Raw genomic sequence first — 23,508 nt, forward strand, 5'->3', positions numbered from 1 at the left:
CGCCGTCGCCTCGGACTTCAATGAGCACAGGAGGACCCTGATCTTCCCCGCCGGCACCAACGTCGGGTCCACCGACTTCTGGGTGTTCGCGCGCTTCATACTCACCGGGTTGGTGCCGCCATTCTCCCTGTTCCTCCATGCGCTCATGGAGTCATACCAGCTGCGGGTGGCGCAGCTTCACCCCATGTCCCTCTACCTCCTCGCCATCTTCTCCTTCCTCTGCGAGGGATTCGTCGGAGTGATGCCATCGGTGGCATTGTTCCAGCACTACTTCTACCCCCGTATCGATAACAAGAAAGCGATGTCATCGGGGGTGGTGTTCCGTGCCCGCGACCGGATGAAGTCAGAGTTCATCGTCTGGTCGGAGAAGAAGATCGAGAAGGAGTGGCGCTCGGACTGGTGCTGTGTCCGAGTGGATGAGCCCGAGGAGTTCATCTTCCCGCCCACTGAGTTGCCGGTGGAGGCCCCCGGCTGGCGGGACCGGTACCACCGCGACGTCGACCTCCTCCCCATTGTGGAGAAGATCAAGGCCCTTCGGGTAGCCGGGTTCTCTGATCTTGACGTGGCGCGGGTCTACATCACCCGGCGCACCGCGCCGCTTCAGCGGCGTTCCCTCCCCGCGTGGGCATACACGGGGGCCGGAGACAGGACGCGCCTCCGCGAGGAGGGCATGGATAAAGAGTCATTCCAGGTGTGGGTGAGGGGGATCTCCGGCGAGGATGTTCCCATCACGAAGTTGCCGCCGGGGGTTTTCGCCCTCCACGCCAGCGTCCCTGGCTTTAGCAGCATCATCGGCTCCTTCCCACCCTGCAACGAGTGGGGGCTGATAGACGATACCCCCACTCAGTCCCTGCGTTCCCCTCCGCCCGCACCCCGCGGGAAGCAGGTGCAGGAGGAGAGCGGGAGCGAGTCAGAGGCTAGCCAGCCCCACGACTCGTCCTCCTCCGACGAGGCGGGTCGGGTTGCCGCCGCCCGGGAGGTCATCCCTGTGGACGACGAGGAGGAGGATAGCGACGACGCGCCCCTGATTGTGCGCAGACCAAGGGCGCACGCAGCGGCCGCGGCCACCTCCACGGCGGTGCCCACTCTGGCAGCGACCGCCAGAGACCCGGCGGCGACCACCCCAGTAGCAGCCGCCGGAGCCGCGATGGCTGACACACCCGCAATGGCCGCCGACGCCGTGGCGGCTCCTTTGAAGGTTCCCGCAGAGCCCCGGGCCACGGCAACCCCACGGGCACCGATGGCCCCGCCCGCTTGGGGGGTCTTCCGGGGCTTCGCGCTCCGGCGCAACCCCCTGAAGGCCGATTCGTCGGCAAGCGCCGGCAAGAGGGGGAGGGACGACTCTCCACCTACCGCGCCGACCCAACCGACACAGGGGCCAGTGGCGCCGCCACAGCATCCGCCGGCGACCCAGCCCCGACGGAGATGGCGCCGGCAACAGGTACGTCACCGTCCCGCTTACTTACCTGCACTTCCATTTGCCAGTTAATCCTGCAACTGTACCTTCTCATTCCGCAGGCGACGCTCCGCCCGCAGCAAGCCTCTTGGAGACCTCTGCTGGGACGGAGGAGGAGGGGGAGGCTCCCCCCGCAAGCCTAGTGGCCCCGCAAGGTAATCATCCCGAGCCCCCGCGTCTGCCTCCGGGCAACTTGTTTAACTTCCTGCTTCTCATCCTTTTCGCTGTTGCAGGCCCAAGCGTGCCCACACCAGAAGCGGGTGCTACGGTGGTTGACCTCGACTCCGACGTCGTGGTTATGGGGACGGCGGAGGAGCCGGAGGCAGCCCCCATGCCAAGCCCTGCTGCACCAGCCGCAGCGGCAGCAGCAACTGCCGCCGCCACCGGGACGGCGTCCGGCAACGCGCCCGCGGCCGCAGACGCCGCCGGTGCGGATTCTTCTACCGCCCAGCAAGGGGCGGTCCCTGCCGGGGGCGCGACAACCTCACCAGCCCCGCAGTCCCCAGGCGCGGGTGAGGGGGAGGTTGCGGAGGAGGAGCAACAGGATGCTCCGCCGCAAGCGGACGACCCCCCGCCCAGCTATACGGTGGCGGCGGGGGCTTCGTTGTCGTCGGCCGCCACTTTCGACACCGACCTCGGCACCCTTGCCGGGGTGGCTTGGAATCCCATGACCTGGGATCCGAGCGTCTTCGACCGGGGGCACCAGTTCCTTGACTCTGTCAAGGACCAGCAGCTGGCCTTCGTCACCTCCTTCAACGAGGTGAGGGAGCACCACGCAATCGCCAAGAGCCAGCTGGGCGAGCTGCGGCTGGCCGTGGAGAAGGAGCGGTAGGAGCTTTCCCGGCTGCGGGAGGGGACGCGCCTTGCTAGGGAGGAGGCGCGTCTTGCCCGGGAAGCCTTGGAGGATGCCGACACAACGGTCGTCCCCAAAGAGGAACTCTACCGGCGATTGGAGGCTCGACGCGCCGAGCTCTAGGGAGCTCTAGACTCGCTGGTGGTGGCCCAGGCGGAAACCAAGAAGGAGCACGCTGAGGTGCTCGCTGCAGCCCAGGCTCGGATCGACGAGAAGAGCGATCTGATCGCCAACTATCTCGGCGAGATCCAAGACCTGCGCGTCAAGCTGGAGGTGCAGATCAAGGCCACCGAAAGTGCGGTGGGCGCGTCAGCCCGGCACGAGATCCAGCTCAACACCGCCAAGGACAAGGCGGCTCGGCTCGAGACCGAGCTAGCCACTATCCGGGAGGAGCTCGCCCAGGCCAGCAAGGACAACGCGACCCAGGCCGCGGAGCTCGCGTCGCTGGCGAGCCGCCTCCGCAAGGCCAAGAAGGCCACGCTCGACGCCCGGCTCCACCACGGCACGCTAATCGGACAACGGCAGCTGAAGACCGAGGTTGCCAACTGCGCTCGGGAGGTTGCCGGGGCGATCCTTCCGAGTGTGCACCTCCGGGACCCGGAGTTCCCCTTCGAGACGCTGCTGGACGCCTGGTCGGACAGCGAGGACGAACCCGCCCACACTCAGCGGTGAGTGGGTTTGTTGACGAGGTGGTCGAGCGGATGCAGCAGAAGCCGGACCCCGAGCCGTCCCCGGAGCCCCCGGCGGAGGACGCTGGCAACTAGCTGCCGCGGCCCCCTGCCGGCCCTTGCTGTTTCCTTCTTTACCTTCTTTTGTTTTCGTCCTGCAAGTATGGCGCTTTGCACCGTTTGAACAATTACAGTTTCATTAGTTCATGTAATCATTTGCTACTTTGTTAATCAATTTCTTTAGTTCTGCTTAATCCTTGTTTCTTGTTCCTAGGGTTGCCTCGCGGGGTGGGGACTCGCGCGCCTCACCCTTGACCGGATCAGGGACCCGAGACGGACCTGCAGTGCCGACCTGGGGTCAAGCAGCAGCGGCGAGCCACTCCGCTTGTGGGTAACGACTCCAAGCCATGCCCTCCTGGGACAGACCCGGAAGCCGCACGGGGAGCGCACTCCCCCCGCAAGCGTCCTTCTAACACCCCGGCCACATGCAGGTTTCAGGGTCACACTTAGCGAGGCAGTGTTCAGTTATGTTTAGTTCTCAGAGAGTCTATCATTCAGGTTCAAGCACTTAGCTTTTCGTTTGGTCTCGTGCTCGGTACGCTTGCCAGAAGTGTGCGCCTGGTACGTCGCCCTTGAGAGAGCCTGTTTGAGGGATGCGGCTGGAACGCCGCGGCAGGATCGCCGCTGGCGACAAGCGCCGACGACGATGCTACCACCGCGTCTCCGCAGCAACCTCGCCTTTGGAAGAGCCCTTGCTTTCAGAGGAACCTGTTCCGAGGGGTGCAGTAGGGACACCGTGACATCCTTGCCACCACTGGCAGACACAGGTGGCGAAGACATCACGGCGTCCCCGAAACAGCCCTCGCTCCTTGGGGAAAGTCTACCTGAGTGACGCAGCAGGGACGCAGTGGTGGGCCGGAGCGAACGGCGAACGCCGGCACCGGCGCCATCACAACGTCCTCGCGACGACCCTCGCCTTTGGAGGGGTGCGGCAGGGACACTACGGCAGTGCACCCGTCGGCGCTGAGCGCTGATGGCATGCACTACCATAGTGTCTCCACGGCAATCCTTGCTCCTTGCGGAGGTACCCTCTGGAGGGATGCGGCAGGGGCACTGCGGCCGTGCACCCGTCAGCGATGTGCGCTGATGGAATGCACCCGCACAGTGTCTCCGCGGCAACCCTCGCCCCGGAGCCGCTCGCTAGCGGAGATGTGGCAAGGACACGGTGGCAGTGCACCCGCCGGCGCTGGAAGCCTTCTTCGGTTTCCAGCCCGACAGCCCCCGGCCTGGTCACCTGCACTACCCGGAAGGGGCCCTCCCATTTCAGAGTCAACTTATTCCCGGCATTCGTTCCTTGTATCCGGCGCAGGACAAGGTCTCCGTTCTCGAGCCCCCGGGGACGGACTCCCCTGTCGTGATAACGACGGAGTCACTACTGGTACCGCGCGGCTCACACAGCAGCCCGGCATCGAAGCTCTTCGATGAAGTTCAGATCGTCAACCCTTTGCTCATGTTGGCTGGAGTTGCCGTACGTGCGTACTCGGGGAGATCCGTGTTTGAGCTCGAGGGGCAGCACCGCTTCTGCCCCGTAGACAAGGGCGAAAGGAGTTCCTGATTGACCACAGAACGGGCTGGAGTTCTTAGACCCAGTGCTTCCCGTGGCCTTTGAGCTTGTCAAAGGTTCTCGTCTTGAGCCCCCGCAGCACTTTCGCGTTGGCTCACTCTGCCTGCCCGTTACTCCTTGGGTGAGCAACGGACACGAAGTGTATCTTGGTGCGCATGCCCTCGCAGTAGGCCTGGAACACCGCTCTCATGAATTGAGTGCCGTTGTCGGTGATTATGCCGTTAGGCACACCAAACCGGCACACAATGTTCTTGAAGAACTTGATGGCCGCCTGGGCGGTCAGCTTCCACACTGGTTCCACTTCCACCCACTTGGAGAACTTGTCGATGGCCACGAGTAAGTACTCGTAGCCGCCAACTGTTCTCGGCAGCTTGCCGACGATGTCCAGCCCCTAGATCGCGAATGGCCACGAGGACGGGATGACCTGCAGGGCCTGCGCCGGCTGGTTGCTCTTCTTTGCGTGGAACTGGCACGCCTCACACGACTTCACCAGCTGCTCCGCATCGGCCAGTGCCGTGGGCTAGTAGAAACCGTGCCGGAACGCCTTGCCGGCCAGCGGCCGGGAGGCCACATGGTGGGAGCATGTGCCTCGATGTATCTCCTGCAACAGTGCACACCCTTCGTCTTGGGGCACACAGATGAGCTTGACTCCATTTGCACGCCTGCGATAGAGGTTTCCGTCCACCACGGCGTACATTTTGGCTTGCCGGACCACTCGTTTTGCGGCGACGTCGTCTTCCAGGAGGGCCGCTCCCTTCAGGTGATGGGAGATTTCCACCGCCCAGGGAGGGGTCTCCCTGCCAATGCATGCCGCTACGTTAGCGGCATGGACCTCGCTGTTGCGGAGTTTCCTTCAGTTGCCGGAGGGGCTTCCTTTGCAACTGGCTTGGGGGCGACTGAAGGCACCGCCTGCTTGTGGCAGAACACCCCCGCCGGAGGCTTCCGACGTTCTGCTGCCATCTTGGACAGCTCGTCAGCCACGAAGTTGTCCTTCCGCTTGACATGCTCGAATCGCAAACCCTTGAACTTGCGTTCTAGCTTGCGGACTTCCTCCATGTACGGTGCCATCTGCGGGCAGTCGTAGTCCTTGTTAACCTGGTTGATCACGAGCTGGGAGTCCCCGCGAACGACCAGGCGCTTGATATCCAGGGCGATTGCTGCCCACAACCCGGCGAGCAAACCCTCGTACTCCGCCGTGTTGATAGTGGAGTTCGGGAAATCGAACTGGATAGCAAACCTCAACTGATCCCCCGTCGGTGAATCGATGATGACCCCAGCGCCAGCTCCCTGGAGGCTGAACGCACCGTCGAAGTACAGGATCCAGTGGCCTAGCAGGCTGGTCTTCGTCTCCTCCTCTTCTACACCCCTCGATGTCCACTCCGCGACGAAGTCCGCCAGGGCCGCACTCTTGATGCTCTTGGAGTTGGTGAAGTGCAGATCGAACTCCAACAACTCCATCCTCCACTCGGCCACCCTCCCGGTGGCTTTACGGTTGGTGAGAGCTCGCTCAAGGCACAACCCTGACACCAGCGTGACGCAGTGCGCCTGGAAGTAGTGGCGCAGCTTGCGGGACATGAGCAGAAGCCCCGCAGCCTTGGTTCCCGGAACGTCTTCCTCCCTCTCGGCAACCAGCACCGAGCTGACCACCTGGTCAGTCGCTACTAGGTAGAGTAGCAGCGGCTCGCCCGGCTTGGGGGCGACGAGGACGGGCGGCGACTTCAGATACTGCTTGAGACCCTGGAACGCCGCCTCGGCCTCGAGGGTCCACTCTATCGGGCCCTTCTTCTTCATCACCTTGAAGAAAGGCAGGGCGCATTCGCCCAGCCTCGAGATGAAGCGGCCCAGCGCGGCAACGTAGCCGTTGAGGTGCTGGACATACTTCACCTTGCGGGGAGCCTTCATCTTCTCGATAGCTTCTATCTTCTGTGGGTTGGCTCGTATCCCCCTGTGCGAAACCAAGAAACCCAGAAGCTGGCCCGAGTCTACACCGAAGGTGCACTTCTCAGCGTTCAGCTTGAGTTTGATCCTGCAAAGGTTATCAAACGTTTCCCGCAGGTCATCAATCAGCGAGTCCCCGCGCTTCGACTTGATGATGATATCGTCCCATGTAGGCCTCCACGTTCCGGCCTAGCTGGGGTCCCAAACACTCGTGCAACGCGTGCTGGAATGTTGAGCCCGCGTTCTTCAACCCGAAAGGCATGCACATGCACGTGTAGCAGTAGCAGCCAACCGGGGTGATGAACGCTGTTTTCTCCTCGTCTTCGACCGCCATCTTAATTTGATGGTAGCCGGAAAAAGCATCTAAAACGCTCAGCAAGTCACAACCAGCAGTGGAATCAACTATTCGATCGATACGGGGTACAGGGAAAGGATCCTTGGGGCAAGCACGGTTAAGATCAGTAAAATCTACACACACGCGAAGCTTATTCCCCACCTTAGGCGCTACTACAGGGTTAGCTAACCAAGTGGGGTACATAACTTCTCTGATAGCCCCCGCAGCCTTGAGCTTGTCCACCTCCTGCTTGATGAAATCTTTGCGCTCCTGCGCTTGCCAGCGAATCTTCTGCTTGCCGGGGCGGGCATCCAGGCGCACCGCGAGTCGATGCTCAATCACCTCCCTAGGGACTCCGGGAAGGTCCGACGGCTCCCAAGCGAACACGTCGGCATTCTCCCGGAGAAAAGTGATGAGGGTGCTTTCCTATTCGGCAGTAAGGTTTGCACCGACGGTGACGGTGCGCTCCTTGTTGCTGGCTTGGAGCAGCAGCTTCTTCACCTTGGCGGTCTCCTCCCTGAGCTTGTGGCCCTTGCCGGGGCACGAGCTGGAGCCTACGCTTCCCCCAGCAAGCTCTTGCGGGCCGGCGCGGGCCTTCTTCGTTGCCGGGCCGTCACTCGGCGAGCCTTCGTCTCCGGCAACGTCCTCGTCACCAGCGGCGGCTGCGGCGGCGGCCCTGACGACCTCGCCAACGCACCAGGCCACCTCCTTGAGGTCGCACCTGATGGAGAGGACGCCGTACATGGACGGCATCTTCATCACGCCCTAGGCGCAATGTGTCGCCGCCATGAACTTGATCAGCGTCGGCCGAGCAAGGATCCCGTTTTAGGGCAACGAGGTGTGCGCCACGTCGAACACTATGTGCTCGGTCCTGAACGCTTCCAGTGACCCGAAGGTCACCCGCAGCGTGATGCGCCCAGGGGGCGCACGATCCTAGGGTTTACGCCCTGGAACAGGTCGGTGGGCTTCAGCTGCTCCACCAGTAACTGGAGTTTCTCCACCAACCTGGCGGACAGGAGGTTCAGCCCCGCTCCGTTGTCCACCAACACCTTGGTCACCGACATGTTGCTGATGATCGGTGAGACCACGAAGGGTATGACCCCCGAACCCAGCTGTCGCGCTGGGTGATCGTCGGTGTTGAAGGTGATCGACACGTGCGACCACCTCAGCGGCTGCTGCGGCTCCGCGTCCGGCAACAATGCGCATACGTTGCGGGTGAGGCGCTTCACCGTGGCATGAGATGGGAGAGCTTAAGCTGCCCCATGGATGCAGGCGACACCGCGGGGCTCCTGGAAGCCCGGCTCGTCACCGCCAGTACAGTCAGACTCGCGCTGCTCCTCACCACGAGCTCTGTCTCGTCCCCGGGGAGGGCGCTCCCTGCCGGTGCGGGCTTGGCCGCGTCCCCCCGGGCTTCCTCCTTGCCAGCGTACGCCGGCAGGCTTCGGCCCCGCCCTGGGGTCGTTCGGGCAATCTCGGGAGAGATGCCCGATGTCGCCACAATTGAAACAGGCGCCGGCTGCTCGGCGTTCTTCGTGGCGCGGTTCGCGCCGCTGCTTGATACCCTGCAGGATGCTGCAATCCTGCGCGTCGTGGGTGGAATTGGCATGGATGGGGCAGCGGGGCGCGTCGCTCTGCTTGCCGCTAGACCTGCCACCGAGCGAGGCCTTCTTTGCAGGCCTCACAGCAGCCCCCGACTCCGCAGCGAGGACCTGCTTCCCGCTGCGCTTGCGGGAACTCTTCTTCGGCGAACCCTCTCCCTGGCTCGCGGAAGCCTTAGCTGCAAGCTCGGGCGCTAAGCGCCCTTCCTCGGCCATGGCACACTTGTGCGCCAACGCGTACAGATCCTGTGTCGTCCGGATCCGATGCGTGCTCAGCTTCTCGCGCATCTTGTAGTCGCGGACGTTGATGGCGAAGGTGTTGACGATTGCGGCAGCCTCCGCCTCCGGTATGGAGTAGGAGAGACTGGAGAAGCGGTTGACGAATCTCCGCAGCGTCTCTCCCGGCTTCTGCACCACGGTGTGCAGCTCCGCCATGGTTCCCGGACGCTTCTAGCCGCCCTAGAACGCGCTCAAAAACTGCTCGCGCAAGTCCGCCCAAGTGGCGATGGACCCAGCAGCCAGGTTGAGCAGCCAGGTTCTCGCTGATCCTTTCAGGACCATCGAGAACCAGTTGGCTCTCACCTTTTCATCGGCGCCGATGGCATGCATCCCCAACATGTAGGTCAGGAGGAAATCTTTGGGATTCACGGTCCCATCGTACGTACCAAGCGCGGGCGCTCGGAACTTGCGGGGCCATGTCACCCGCTGCAACTCGCGCGTGAACGCAGTGCAGCCGTCCTCGGGGCCCATAGGAGCATCTTCCTGCTCCTGCGGGCGTTGGCGCTCTACCTCGTGCCGGCGTCGGCGCTCCAGGCGCGGGCGCAGATCCTCCTGCTGGCGGGCATTCAAAATGCCGCGCGCGTCACCTCGTGTGACGGTGGGCGACGAGTCCGAGGACCCCTCCGGGTCCCCGCCTCCCGAGCCTCCCTGCGGGGGAGGGTTTTCCCCCTGTCACGAGGCGCGGGGCGCGTCTTCGCGCCCCGGATTCTGCCCGCGGCCTGAGCCTGCCGGGCCGCCTTCGCCTTGTGGCTGTTGGGCGGCAAGCGCGAGGAACGCGTCCAGCTCCTCGCTCCATGCCTCGTGCGCCGGCGTGCCCTGCTGCGGTTCGTACCGCACCATGACCCGCGCGGCGATGAGGGCCTCCGCCGGGGTTCGTGCGGGAGGCAGCCGATTTCCCGAGCTGCTGCCTTTTGCTCTATCCCCGGACGCACCTGGGTGCACGGGGTGCGACCCCGTTGGCGTCGCTAACGACGCGGGATGCTCATGGCGCAGCGGACGCTGCGCGCCTTCGGCACGCGATTCAACTCGTTGGCAGGCGCGGGCGGCACCATGGCTGCTCGCACGACTAGCCCCGGCACTGGGGGCCATCGGCCCCGTCAGCCTGTTATCTGTCGACGGCCGAGGAGGTGTGGGTGGCAGCTCCGATTGTTGCGCTCGTGAGGGTTCAGGATTTTCCTGAACCTGCGACGCGGGCGGCGCGTCATGGGACCGCGTGTGTGCCGCTGGGACTTCACGCGGATCAATCCGAGGGTCACCAGCCTGCTTGGGAGGCATGGTTGTTGGCTCTGTCGTCGAGGAAGACGAGGCCGATGTTGTTGTAGACGCTGTCGGCGGCGGTCACCGGCGAGCTCTCCTCACGCGCCCCCTACCTAGCGCGCCAGATGTCGTCGCACGGGGCTCCGACACCGGGGATGCGCGGGCACCCCCTTTTAGGTTCGACAGTGGGCTACGGGGATTGCTCCGACGATCGTCGGCGAGACCAATGCAAAGCGTAAGAGGACAACAAACGCGCATGCACACGCTTTTTTACCCAGGTTCGGGCCACCTTGTGGTGTAAAACCCTACGTCATGCTTGTCTGAGCTCGTATTACCGTAAGATCGAGTGTTTACAAGTTGCCGGGCAAGGGTCACCGGGTGCTCTCTTTTCGGCTAAGTGCTCCTTACTATTCTGGGCTATCGCTAGTGCAGAACTAGGAGTTGGTTGGAAAAAACGAACCAAAGACTGAACCCTTTGACCATTGGCGGGGGTCCTCCTTTTATAGCCAAGGGGATACCACGGTGCATGGATTACAAGTGGCGAGCAAGGAGCTTGAGCAGCTCCTCCTCGGTGTGCTGGCATGCATGCATGAGCACCAACCCCGCGGCTAGGGGTCTAGGCCCTAAAAGCTAGCCTTGGACAGCCACTGTTTGCCCGACTAGAGGGATAACGCCCCTCCTGTCGGCTCATTAAATGCGTTGTGCGCCTCACTCCTTGTCCTGACGAAACTGCACACTGGGCGCATGCCGCGCGCCCACGTGGTGTTGCTGCTCTGCTCGCTCGGCCCTGCCCTCGCGGCGGGAACCTATGCCCGGGAACGCCTCCTCCCGGCAAGCGCCTTCCCGGGAGGTGCCCAGGCAGGATTATTCCCCGAAGCCCCGCTAGCCCTGCCGGACTGGTAGCTTGCCGGGCAGCCTGCACGTTGCCGCCCGGGGTGAGATCCTTCCGGGAACCCAGCGATGCGACTCACGCGTCGTGCAGCGGTGGCACCCCGGGTGCCACTGGTGCGACAGCATCAATGACAGTTGAGAAGATGATATCACAGGCTTTGACGTTCGCTTGATACTTCTTCAGAGAAATAGCATCATATCCAAAGATGGGCCCCTGAGGAACAACAAAACCGTTTGTGACTGCTTCCCAATCACAAGGGTCAGTAGATATGATGTGAGCCTTAATTCGATTTTTCCAAAAAGCATAATTGGTACTGCTAAAAACAGGTAACTTCCCTTCCTTAGACATACTTCTTCCTCAGGTGGTTAAACTAAAACAAGGAGACCTTGCTCTAATACCAAGTGAAAGATCGAGTACGTCACAGAGGGAGGGTGAATGTGACCAGTTTTAAGTTTTCTTCAAAAATGAAGACTGAAGACAGTCACAGTACTTCAACAATAGAGATTATACTGAGCAAGTTTTAGAGTTGCATCGGAATGAAGAAAGACAAACAATTTAAGCAGTAGTAGTGAAGACAAGAACAGTAAGAACAATTGTACTTCAACAAAAAATATGAGATTGAGGAACGATATTACCAGAACACGAAAACACAGGGAATTTGTTTTCCGAAGTTCAGATTGTTGGCACAATCCTACGTCTCCGTTGAGCGGGCTGAGTCACACAAGACTCGCGGACACACAAGTCCACCAATCCTCCTGAGCTAAGACCAAAGTCTCGCCCAGTTACTCGTGGTAGATCTTGAGGTGATCTCCAGACCTTCACAGACTGGTTGATGGTGAATCACAAGTTTCGATTGCTCTTCAACACTGACTCCTAGCTGTCTAGGTGATGCCAATCACCAAGAGTAACAAGCTTCAAGTGCTCGGTTAGAGAGGGGATCCCATTTTTCACGCTCAGTTCAGCTCTAAGGGTTTTCTCAGGTGTTCTTCACAACAACTCTCTGTGGATCACCACCGAACCCATTTGGGGTGGGTCGTCTTATATAGCCTTGGTCACGGCCAATCTAGCCGTTGTGACCCGTTGGATAAAGTCATCCCTGAGACTTCAGCTCACACATTATCTCTTTGTCTCACAACGGTTGGATTACGTGGTCAAAACATAAAGCGACAAAGTTTTTCAAACACATTTGAAATCAAAATGAAGACTTCACGCGTAAGTTTCTGTGAAGCCTGAAATGCTTCATTCTTCACTCCGACGAGAAAACACTCACACAGAAAATGGTTTTCGCCTAAGCTGAACATGAAAAATAGGATTCACCTGAACCAGCTCCATACTTCAAACCCCCCTTAATAGTCCTATACTCAAGTGAAGGAAAAAGCTACGGAAAGACCTATGAAGAAAGATACGCTTCACATTCTTTACCGTTTTTCACTGAGTTCTTCATACTTCAAGCTAGTACCTGTACTTCAATTTTTAGGGGTCGTCGATGCTGGTTAAACCAACTCTTCTGAATAACTAAAACCTGAAACACTCCGTGTAACTCATTAATTTCTCAACCATGTTGTCATCATTCATCAAAATCCATACAGGGGTAAGGTTTCCCTTTCAATAAGAGAGCGGAGGAAAGGGGAGGGGCAAAAATACAAACTGATCAACACGATGAAGAACCATCGGGCAAAACAAAATGGAGTTGCCACCTTGTCCGGTCGCACGCCTAGAAGCCTTTGCTTCTCTGTTTCCCTATTGAGCTTTGCCTCACTTTTCCCTCCCTTCTCTCTCTTTGGTGTAGAACAACCTGATATTTATTTTTATTTTGAAACAAAAAGATACAATGAAAGTATATTTCTTAATGAATCTAATGATCTTCATTTTGCATCTTAGAATTGATATTTTTCGTTATATTGTTGGTCAAACTTTCAAAAGTATTTTTTTAAGGAGGGCGGGGGAGCCCCACCATTTGTCATATTACTCTAAAGAGGCCAAGGGAGTCATAGTCTAGAAATTTTAAAAAGTTTGACAGTTAACAAAAATTATGTCTTACATGCTGGAACGCAAGGAGTAAATACAGAAAGCTGATCACACGAAAATTAAGGCCCAAGTAAACGCCCACGGCTGGTTCAAATCAATCAAACTCATGATATAGCCTTATCCGGCCGGCATCTCATCCTTTCTTTTATTTCAGCATCACAGCAGCTTTCCATGTCAGATTCCACATTAATTCCATCCTTTTTCTCTCCACATTCCCTTGGTGCTCATCTTTGCGACCAACACAAACACACCCTCCACCGTTAGCACTTCGAGAGGAGCAGCAGCCAGAAGGTAGCAAGCTAACGGGAGCATAGCGTAGGTAGAAAGAAGATGTTGGACTGGGCGCCCGTGGTGGTTGGGCTGGTGTTGTTCGTGCTGCTCTCGCCGGGGCTGTTGATTGAGCTGCCGGGGACGCACCGATGGGTCGACTTCGGCAGCCTCCGCGTCACCGGCAAGTCCGCCACCGTGCACACCCTCCTCTTCTTCACCCTCTTCGCCGTCATCACCCTCGGGTTCGACCTCCACATCCTCACCGGCGTATAGCTATAGCGGGCTGCATGCATGCCTTACCCAACGGATTAATTAACTCGTGTCAGTTAATTGATCAAGGTGGATATAGTCTATGATGTGCTACGTTGTTAGTATATAATAGTATCATTTTGATTACGGTTTTGCTATTGAGAAGTCGCATGTTTTTAGTTAGAAATCAGTTGACATGTTGATCTTAATTCAACGATACCAAGTGAGAGATGAAAGAATGAGAATGATCCTCAAATCTTAAGACCAATTTCTTAAAAATCAGGAGATTTAAAAATGGCCACACCTTTTGAATTATATCTCTTTTTTCTTTCTCTTTTGGGTTTTTCTTAACGTTTCGGTCTTTGGGGTCTTTGGCCTTTGGGTGTGCTGAAGCCTATTGCTCGGCGTGATGAGTACAGTTACCAGATTGGCGTGAACCACGTCCACACCATTTTTGAATCCAATAAAAGATAATATGAAATAAAATATGTTTTCAAAGCTGTCTGACCATATTCGCTCCGATTTAATCCTCACTTCACATATATGCAGCTTCAGCTTCTGGTGATCTTATGCCATTATTAGAATAAAAAAGTCAATAACAAGCTTGTTGACATTAAAAAGTAGACATTTCGTACGTAATCGGGACAAACTGCCAGGAAATGGTTTGCCGATCCTAGCCAAACATGAGACTGTGTGCTGCCTATGGATCAGAGACTGGTGGAATGTTGGATCGATAACTTTGGAAGCATATTGGTTGAGATATGGAACTGCAAAACAATGTTTTGCAGGTAACGCACCACATGATATGTTAACACTAATCCCGGAATTGTTTTTTTTCTTTAACAAGACAGTTTATTTATAGGAAAGTACTAATGCTTGTTTCTGAAAAACTAAACTAAATCAATATAGCGTAATGAGTTCCTTCCTGGTTTTTGGCAAAACAAATCGATATAGGTTCATGGCGTTCTTTTTTGTTTGATGTTCAGCAGTTCCCGTAGGCCGTACGTGCTCGTTCCCGTGGTTTTGGAGAAGAAAAGGAAGACAGACAGAATTGGACCGTGCAGCAGGCTGGCTACTGGGCGTTTTCGGGCCAATCAGCCAATGGGCCGAGATTCAGGCGCTGGCGGGCGAGCCGCGAATAGCCGACAGGACGAATGCCAAAATAACCTGGTCGCTAGAAAAAAAAATGACAATTGAGCAGGGGAAAACACCATCGCAATTAGGTTCAAATAACCTAGTCGTTAGGACAAAAAACATGGTAATTGATAGCAGCCGAAAAGAACATGACAATTAGGACCAAATAACCTGATCGCTAGGAAAAAAAACATGACAATTAAGTTGGGAAAACACCATGGCAATTAGGCTCAAATAAACTGGTCGATAGGAAAAAAAAAACAAGGCAATTGAGCAGGGGAAAACGCCATGGCAATTAGGTTCAAATAACCTGGTCGCTAGGACAAAAAAAACATGGCAATTGAGCGGATGAAAAGAACATGGCAACTAGAGCCAAGTAACCTTCGATAGTGAGAAAAAAAACATGGCAATTGAGCGGACGAAAAGAACATGACGACTAGGGCCAAATAACCTGGTCGTTAGGAAAAAAAAACATGACAATTGAGCCGGGAAAACACCATGGCAATTAGCTCAAATAACCTGGTCGATAGGAGAAAAAACATGGCAATTGAACAGGGGAAAACACCATGGCAATTAGACTCAAATACTCTGGTTGCCAGGACAAAAAACATGGCAATTGAGTGGACAAAAAGAACATGGCAACTAGAGCCAAATAACCTGGTTGATAGGGAGAAATAAACATGGCAATTGAGTAAGGAAAAACACCATGGCAATTAGGCTCAAATAACCTGGTCGCTAGGACAAAAAACATCGCAAATGAGAAGGGGAAAACACCATGTCAATTAGAATCAAATAACCTGGTCGCTAGGACAAAAAAACATGTCAATTGACAGGAGAAATGTCATGGCAACTAGGCTCAAATAACCTGGTTGCTATGGCAAAAAACATGGCAATTGCGTGGACGAAAAGAACATGGCAATTAGGGCCAAATAACCTGGTTGCTAGGGGCAAAAAACATGGCAATTGAGCGGGAGAAAACACCATGGCAACCAGGCTCAAATAACCTGGTCGCTAGGACAAAAAAAACATGGCAATTGAGCGGGAGAAACACGGTGACAACTAGGCTCAAATAACCTGGTCACGAGAGCGAAAAACATGGCAATTGAGCGAGGAAAAACAACATGACAGTTAGGATCAAATAGCCTGGTCGCTAGGGGCAAAAAAAATATGGCAATTGAGCGGCGAAAAACAACATGACAACTAGGCTCAAATAACCTGATCTCTAGGGGGGGGGGATGACAATTGAGCGGGGGGAAAACACCATGGCAACTAGACCCAAATAACCTCGAAGCTAGGATAAAACACATGGCAATTGAGCGGGAGAAAACACCATGGCAACTAGGCTTAAATAACCTGATCGCTATAGGACCCAAAAACATGACAACTAGATCAAATAACAATTTGACGAAGGAAACAACATGGGAACTAGAATCAAATAATCTGGTTGCTAGCCAGAAAATATGGCAATTAAGTAGGGTAAACACATGAAAATTAGAAATAAATAACCTGGTCGGCAGAGCCAAGAAATATGGCAATTCCTTGTGCACGTGACTTTCGAAAACAACTACTCTCTCCGTTTCATAATTCTTGTCAAAATATTACATGTATTTAGACACATTTTGAATATATATGCATCCAATTTTAGGCAATTGAGACAAAAATTATGAAACGGAGGAAGTATTCATCAATTAACCTGGTCGCTAGGCGCAGAAAATGTGGAAATTGATCGTAGAATTAACTTTTGGAAGACTACTATTTCGAGAATAAAATCACAATGAAGTATATAGATGGACGGTACAAAACAAAATCATCTTTCCAACTCCATTCATTCCTGCTACAGCTTGCAACGAAGGATACATAATCTGACGATGGCAGAAACAACCAATGGTACATGCAAGCTCCTATGGGTGCGACCAAACATCGAACACCTTAGCGTGCACTGAGAATAGGGAGCCCGTCTTCACCAGAAAGGCCCGCAGGCAGCAGGGAAGTCATGTCTCACCGGAACGCGGCGGCGTAGGGCGGGAAGGAGGAGGAGAGCATGTCGAGGGAGTGAGCCGCGGTGACATCCATGTGCGATGTTGCTGTCGTCTCCGTCGCCATGTCCAGGTCAAGCAGCCCCTCGCCATCGCGAACTCGGTTGGGTCAAGCAGCCCCTCGCCGTAGCCGTCTGCAGCGGCCAGGACCGCCTCCTCCTTCTCTCCACCTCGCCGATGCAGAAGAAACAACACCCGTGGTCACGGTTCGCGGCGGACCTGCTGCAGCATGCCAGCGCGCCGGAGCCACTGCTACTACTTCGATGTGCCGGCGGAGGCCGTCGAGGAGGCCATGAAAGGGAGATGCAGCAAGCACTGGACGTCACCGCCAGCAGCTACATCGACCTTGGGATGCCTGGCGGGGGTCCGGGTGGGACGGCTCCGGCGCCGTCGCTGCTCTGCATAGCATGCCCGTGCCGTCGACGACGTCGAGCGGCGCTGGCTCCTAAGCGCCTAAGGAGAGCAGGCGGCAGCAGGGAAGTGCAGGAAGGAGGAGGACGCCGCACGGCCGCACTCTGCTCGGGATTTGGGGCCGCATGTGCATCAATCAGGAGGAGAAACTTCGTCGGGGGGAAGAAGAAAATAAGACAGAGGCAGGGAAAGGGAATGGAGAGAAGTAGAAAGCGGGAGACAAGCGCCGTACCGCAAGACCAAGTGGGGCAGGTGCCCCACTTAGAATAGCCGTTTTTCCTTTCTTCTTCCTTCTCCAGCCGCTGTCGGCGACGTCGAGCCCCGCCTCCTCCGGCCCCGTCTCCGACCCAAACGGCCACCCCCATCGGCACCCCGACCCCGCTCCTCGTCGCGCCGCCCGCAGCTGCCCGTGGCTCGTGCCGCCCGTTGCTGCCCGCCACGACCCCGTCCTCGTCGCGCCGCCTGCCGCTTTGTCCGACGCTCGCTCCGCCACCCGTCGCGGCCCGCTGCTCCCTCCGCCGGCCGCCGCTTGCCCCGCCGCCCGATTTGCGGTTGTTGTGTGCGAATTAGGTAGGTGGTGGATTTGGGAATTTGAGTGAATTCCGTTGCCTCCAATATGGTTAATGTGTATGAATTTGGGTCAATTTTTTATCAATGTCTGTGAAATATGAGCACGAATGAAATGTGATTTGATGCACGCATGTATGTGATTTGATTTGATGCATCGGCGGGGATCAATTTTTGTCAATCCGACCAAAGAGTTCGTCACACATTTAGTCGGTTTAGACATTCAGTTATTTCAGACATTCTGTTGCCGCACATAAATTTACGGTTTCGCGTGGCGTCGGGCGGAACAGATCCCCTAAACTCGTATACGGCCTGAGTCTGCGGATACGTTCCGCCCGTATGAGTTCAGGGATCTGTTCCGTTCGGGTCAAATTGGTACCGCAAAATACGTTCGGTGAGCTACAACGGAATAAAATACAGGTACCTGTTAGAGATGCTCTAACAACAAAGAAAAAAATGTAATGTTTTCTTTTTTTTTTGCAATTGTGTGTAGCGGCATCGGCAGTGGCTAATTGTGTGAATGTGTTTCATTTGAATTAAATCTTAGAGTTGTAAATTGCCGGTTTGAGGAAATATTCTGTACCAACAGCTAGTGACAGTAGCTTTAGTTTTTTAAATTTGTTGTTGTTCTCGACAACAATTAGAGTAAGGGGTGCCAATGCTCGATGGCACAAGTGCGGGTATAAATGTAGGGCGTGTACGCCGGCCTTATAGCGAAGGTCGCCGTACACTTGGACACGTTAACACGTCGATATTTTTTGAATAGGTTCGGTCAACCCTGCGGGTGCGACTTAGTCCTATGTTAGGAAAGGCTTTGAGGGGGTTGTTAGCCGAGGGCTTGGGCCGAGCGGATCTTCTCAAGACACCTTTTGGCGAGAGGTTCGTCGGGGCAGACTCGTACTTGGACCGAACGTGTCTTTCCAAGTATCGAGGTTACGATACCCTCGGAACTCTAATCCAACCCCTTCTCCTTCGAGGGCCGAACGCGTCTTTCCCGGATCTAGAAATTAGAGCTCTTGGTAAGAGGCTCTAGCCCTCTCCCCTTGAGTTTATTCAAGTGAGAGTGAGTGATACATGCCCCCATGGGGGGGTATTTATAGCTTAGGTGTACATGACAAATGACCATGGCTACCCTTGAGGGAGAGAGAAAAGTGGGGGCAAAAGGGTAAAATTAGCTTTTTTGGTCCATAACTTTTGTGTACACCATGTGAGAAAAATAGGACTTGGTCCATGGTCCACCATGGACCAAGGGCTCTCTCCTCTCACTTTTCTTGCCCCCCACTCTAGCTCATTTGACCCCTTGACCATGGCATGAGAGGTTTGACTCGTTGACTAGTCTTCCTCTGCCACGTAGGATTGATCGCGCCACGTAGGTGTTTTTGACTCGTGCTTGCGGAATATTGACTTGGTCGTCGCCGCGTAGGATTTACGGCCCGGCCCATATAATGGTTTTATTTTACTACAACAGTAGCCCCCTTGAGCTGGAAGCATTGAGAATGCCTTCGGATCAACCTCCGGTGCGAGATCTTTGATCTTTTTCGTCGCTCTTGGGTTCATGACGGTGTCCCTTGACAGATACCCCGATGGGTTCCCTTGTCAGAAACGGAGGTACTTGGTGTTTTTCTTGCAAAAAATGGAAGTCTTGGAGGCGTTGTGGGAAGATTCCATGCCCATGATGATGTTCTCTGCGAGAAATCGAGCTTCGGGGGGTATTTTTAGCAAAACCGGGACCCCATGGGCCTCTCTGCGAGAAATCCGGTGTCCCAGAGGATTTTTTTTTGCAAAAATCAGGGGCCCTGCGGGCCTCCCTGAAATTTTCAAGGTCTTTGGCAATTTCCGCATGACTTTGCACTTTTTCGCAATTTTCTCGAGCCTCATCGGCCGCCTGGGCCAGCTGGGCCGCCTCGGGCTGACCTTGCGCGCGAGCTGGGCCGCCCTCGGGTGCGCCTCCTCTTTTTTTTTTCTGGCCGACTTCCTGGGCCACTACTGGACCGCGGCCCAGTTGGAGCCCGGTACTGGTTCGGTTTAAGTAAAGAAGATCCAATGGTTGTGGGTGGCCGGGCGCCCTAGATCGGACGGCTGGGGGCCTTCTTCTTCCTTCGTACAGGGAGGGTCCCCTTGGCCTTGCTTTTGCTGCCGGCGTTCGTCACTGGAGGTGACGCCGGCGCGGCGAGGACGCGTGGTCCGCGCACGGGATGCCCCCCTTTGGCCAGGCCGGCCTCCTTTACGGAAAGTGGTGCTCCTTCTTCCCATTTCTTTCTTCTTTCTTGGTCCGTTCTCTGGGTGGAAGGACGGCGAGGTGTCGCCCCGCCATTGGCCCGACCCGGACGCCAAGGAGCTCCGGTGGCCTATAAAATGGAACCCCCATCCACGTGGAGCTTACACCATGCTTGTTTGATTTGTCCGGCGTCGAAGACGAGTTCGGCGGCGGCCGACATTTCTTCGAGAGGTTGGTGTAGTAGGAAGCTCCGCAGGGGCACTAGTCACTTCATGCTCACGACGGAGGTTGCGTTGGTTGCCGCGGTGCTGCCGCGGAAGCTCTCCATCTCCGAGCCTTCGTGGGGACGTGGAGCGCGAGCGAGGCCACTCGAAGCTCGGTGTTGATCGTGCCTCCAAGTGTTCCCGGGTGATCCTCGTCGTCGGCCGCGCCTTCCTTGCTTGTGCGAAGGTAGGAGGAAGCTCGGTGGCGCTGTTCTTTGGCGTTTCTTGAATGGGCGACCCTTGTGGGCATTCTGTCGAGCGCTCCCGGGGCGTCGCTTCTGCGCACGGGAGCAGGCGTTTCTTCGCGCGGGTTGTCCTTGGCTTGGTGAGATGGCAGGACCCGATGTCGAGTGTCCAGTGGGCGAGCCAGCGAGGGGGTCTTCGGCGGCGCAGCTTGCAGCGAACCGACCGTCGCGGAAGAAGAAGGTTTCCTTCCGCCCTCGCGGTGGCCCTTCCTCGGTTCCGACAGTGCCCGTGGATGGCGGAGGTTGGGCGCACGACCACCTTCTTCCTTCGTCGATGAGCCCCGAGGATCTTGCCCAACTGGAGGAGGCGGGGTACTTCCCCAAGGGGGATGGTATCCTGCCTGACGGTGAGGAGGTGAGGCTCGACTAGAGGCGGCATCCGGGATGCATCGTGGCATTCTCGGTCTGGTTTCATGCCAGCCTGTGTGTGCCTGTTCACCCCTTCTTGGTGGAGTTCCTGGAGACATACGGCATCGAGTTGGCCCAGCTTCACCCATTGACGATCGTGAGGTTGAACGTTTTCAGGTGGCTGTGCGAGACGGTGCTTCACGAGGAGCCCTCGATGAAGCTTCTGTTGTTCTACTTCACCGTGGAGGTGAGGGATTTGCTCAGCCCGGACGGCTTCGCCTTGAGCACCTTTGGTTCGGTGAACCTGAGGCTTCACTCCGGTTTTGGGGACGACTTCCTGCTCATGCCAGGGAAGAGTGCGAAGAAGTTGTTCTTCAAGTGGGAGTCCCGGTGGTTTCTTCTTCGGGCTTCAAAGACCCGTCTTCGGCACACGGGTGATCTCCCCCAGCACTCTGGGGCCGGAGGTCTTAGGGAGGTGTCCCACCCCGGCGATCCTCGGTCGGCCGACCTCTGGAAGGTGGCCAAAATCAAGGAGGTGTCTGCCGACAGGAGCTTTCGTGACCTCATGGAGGAGATGGTGATGGCGGCACGCTTCATGATGAGGAATCATCCGCGGTCCGAGATTGGGATCCCTCGATCTTTCCGTCCCCCGCAGCTCGTCACTGCACGCGAGTGGCGCTCCTCTCCCCTTCGCGCCTCGATTGTTTTCCCTTGGGAAGGTACTTAGCAATTTTGGACTTGTCTTTTTTCAGCGACGTTTTCCGAGGAGAGGGCGGTGTTGTGGGCCACGCAGCTGATAGGTCCGTACGGCGGGCCAGAGCACCGCGACTGCGAGGCCAAGATCAGCGAGGGGGGATGTCACAACATCATCGCGAGGTGCTTCGGGAAGATGGTGCCTGTGCGATAGGATCCGAAGCTTGGTCGCCTTTTTCGAGTGGGTGATCGCTACTCCCGCTTGGCTACGCCATCGATGTTGGCGGTGGGGTCCAAGCTGCGGGATTCTTGTGGGAAGGCGAAGGCGGGAGCGGCGGTGCTGGGCCTGGCAGTGCCTGTCGCGCCGATCCCCAAGATACCTCGTCCGTCGAGTGGATGCAAGAGGAAAGCTCCCCCGACTCCTTCTCCTTCTCTTGACTACGCCCCGGCGGATTCAGCAGATTCTGTCGTGGGCGAGTCGAGGTCCCCTATGAGGGTGACCTTGGACCTGCACATGAAGGGGAAGATTGGACTCGAGCAAGTTCTTCCTCCTTTGAGTCACGAGGTTGAGGCTTTCACTCGTGAGACGGGGCTTCGACTTCAGAGCGACTCGGTGGTGGAGCTGTGGACCGGAGCCAGTGGCGCGGGCGTCCAGGTGTTCTTCATTGGTCGCGAGCGCCCCGAGGAGGATGCTCCTACCTCGGGTGAGTGCCCTTCTCTTTTGTTCACGTCATTCTTTTTAAGAATGATTTTGATGTGATCTCTTGGCTTGTTTTTAGGTGCGAGGGCTGCGGAGCCCGGGGCTCTTGAGGGCGAGCCCCCGACTCAGGCGAGGGACGGAGTGCTTCTGGCGTCCGAGGACGGAGCGAGAGACCCTTTCGTGACACTGAAGCTGGTGAGCATCCGTGACGTATCTCCCTTTGCCCTTTGGGTTACCTTTGTGCTAACTTCCTCTTCTTTGCAGGTGAGAGGCTTGGTCGAGGCCGTGGGTGCCCTTCCTGCCCTAAAGACTCAGGTGGGGGCGCTTTCCGCTGCCTTGGACGTGGAGATGTCCAAGTCTACCCTTGCCTTGAGTGAGTTGGCTTCGGAGAGGGTGCGGCGCGAGGCCATGGAGGCTGAGCTCTCCCGTGTTTTGGCAGACCTCCCGGCCGCGGAGACTAGGGCTCGACTTGCTGAGGAGCGCCAGAAGGACGAGATCACGAGGACCCGTCGAGCTGAGGAGGACTTGGTGGTGGCCAACCTTGATAGGGAGCACGCCCGCGAGGAGGCAGCTTCCCTCAAGGTGGAGTTAGCGGCAACGGGTGACGGCCCGATGCTTGCTCCTCGTGCTCGTCCTCCACCAGATCTTCGTCCCGAGGTGGTTTCGCTTTTGCTTGCCCAGGCCACCAAGATTCGGGAGACGATGACTTGCCTGAGGAGTGTTCCCCAGCCGGACCTTCCTTCGTGTCGCACGGTGGATGAGGCGAGCAGGGTGCTTACTTCCCAGGTGGAGCTCATTGAGCCTACCGTGAAGAAGTGCCTCCTGAGTACGGGTGCCCGACTTGTTTCGTCGGCGGTGGCGGCAGTCCTTGACGGTGGTGCCGGGATGAGTGGGCTTGAGGGTGAGATGTCTCACGGGGCGAAGAAGTTTCTGGCGGACCAGGGTGCTCCTCTTTGCGCTCAGGCTCGACGCTTCGTGCGTTACCTTGAGCCCGCTCTTCAGGAGGGTGACGGTGAGGTGTGAGCCTCTTCGCCCTTGGAGGTGGTGATGTACCTCAGCTGCTTACTTATGCGATGTTGCATATCCCCACTTGACTTAGCCTCATGTCTAGCATGCTTAGGCTCTTAGTCATAGAGGTCGTAAGGCAGCTTTTTTGTTGTGTTTCATGCTTTACTATGTAGTCAACATTATCGGAAATGTTAACCTAGCTTGACATGTATTTCTCATGTTTCACCATATAGTCGACATTATCGGAAATGTTAACTTGGCTCGACATGTGTTTCTTGGAGTACTATATTTCCTTCTTGTGAAGTACTATATTTCCTTAGTTTATACAGCTCGCGATCGTTCGCTATGATTGCACTTTTGTGCCATCAATTGCTGTCGCAGTTGGGATACGACTTGGCTTCGGTGCCTTAGGCCATGGTTACGAGACACAGGTCCTAGT

At 56.4% G+C, this 23,508-nt stretch overlaps 2 protein-coding genes and 1 long non-coding RNA gene across 3 annotated transcripts; 2 read left to right on the top strand and 1 right to left on the bottom strand.

The window, feature by feature from the left end:
* The first annotated feature begins 670 nt into the window (after positions 1 to 670).
* LOC104585557 (neurofilament heavy polypeptide-like) lies at positions 671 to 12,786 on the top strand. Its single transcript, XM_010242481.1, has 4 exons — positions 671 to 1,322; positions 1,690 to 1,916; positions 2,463 to 2,783; positions 12,781 to 12,786. Exons 1-4 carry the CDS (start codon positions 671 to 673, stop codon positions 12,784 to 12,786), a joined length of 1,206 nt encoding a protein of 401 aa, XP_010240783.1.
* Positions 12,787 to 16,370: 3,584 nt separating this feature from the next.
* On the bottom strand, positions 16,371 to 17,406 carry LOC112269534. The gene is made up of 2 exons (XR_002961407.1): positions 17,260 to 17,406; positions 16,371 to 17,176 (listed from the first exon to the last, which is right to left on the bottom strand). It is a non-coding gene; the product is annotated as an uncharacterized LOC112269534 (long non-coding RNA).
* Positions 17,407 to 18,744: 1,338 nt separating this feature from the next.
* Positions 18,745 to 23,264, top strand: LOC112269419. The gene is made up of 3 exons (XM_024456136.1): positions 18,745 to 22,065; positions 22,141 to 22,256; positions 22,326 to 23,264. Exons 1-3 carry the CDS (start codon positions 21,639 to 21,641, stop codon positions 23,082 to 23,084), a joined length of 1,302 nt encoding a protein of 433 aa, XP_024311904.1. The 5' UTR covers positions 18,745 to 21,638; the 3' UTR covers positions 23,085 to 23,264.
* Positions 23,265 to 23,508: the final 244 nt, after the last annotated feature.

The sequence above is a fragment of the Brachypodium distachyon genome, chromosome 5 (assembly GCF_000005505.3).
Source record: "Brachypodium distachyon strain Bd21 chromosome 5, Brachypodium_distachyon_v3.0, whole genome shotgun sequence".
Lineage (NCBI taxonomy): Eukaryota > Viridiplantae > Streptophyta > Magnoliopsida > Poales > Poaceae > Brachypodium > Brachypodium distachyon.

What these genes read in the sequence shown, in the direction of transcription:
- LOC112269419 (XM_024456136.1), top strand. Translation starts at nt 21,639, where the DNA reads ATGTTGGCGGTGGGGTCCAAGCTGCGGGATTCTTGTGGGAAGGCGAAG. An exon ending in GGAGGATGCTCCTACCTCGG is followed by an intron (nt 22,066 to 22,140) that starts GTGAGTGCCCTT and finishes GCTTGTTTTTAG; the next exon opens with GTGCGAGGGCTGCGGAGCCC. An exon ending in CTTTCGTGACACTGAAGCTG is followed by an intron (nt 22,257 to 22,325) that starts GTGAGCATCCGT and finishes TCTTCTTTGCAG; the next exon opens with GTGAGAGGCTTGGTCGAGGC.
- LOC104585557 (XM_010242481.1), top strand. Translation starts at nt 671, where the DNA reads ATGGATAAAGAGTCATTCCAGGTGTGGGTGAGGGGGATCTCCGGCGAG. An exon ending in CGATTCGTCGGCAAGCGCCG is followed by an intron (nt 1,323 to 1,689) that starts GCAAGAGGGGGA and finishes TCGCTGTTGCAG; the next exon opens with GCCCAAGCGTGCCCACACCA. An exon ending in CTACCGCCCAGCAAGGGGCG is followed by an intron (nt 1,917 to 2,462) that starts GTCCCTGCCGGG and finishes GTGGTGGCCCAG; the next exon opens with GCGGAAACCAAGAAGGAGCA.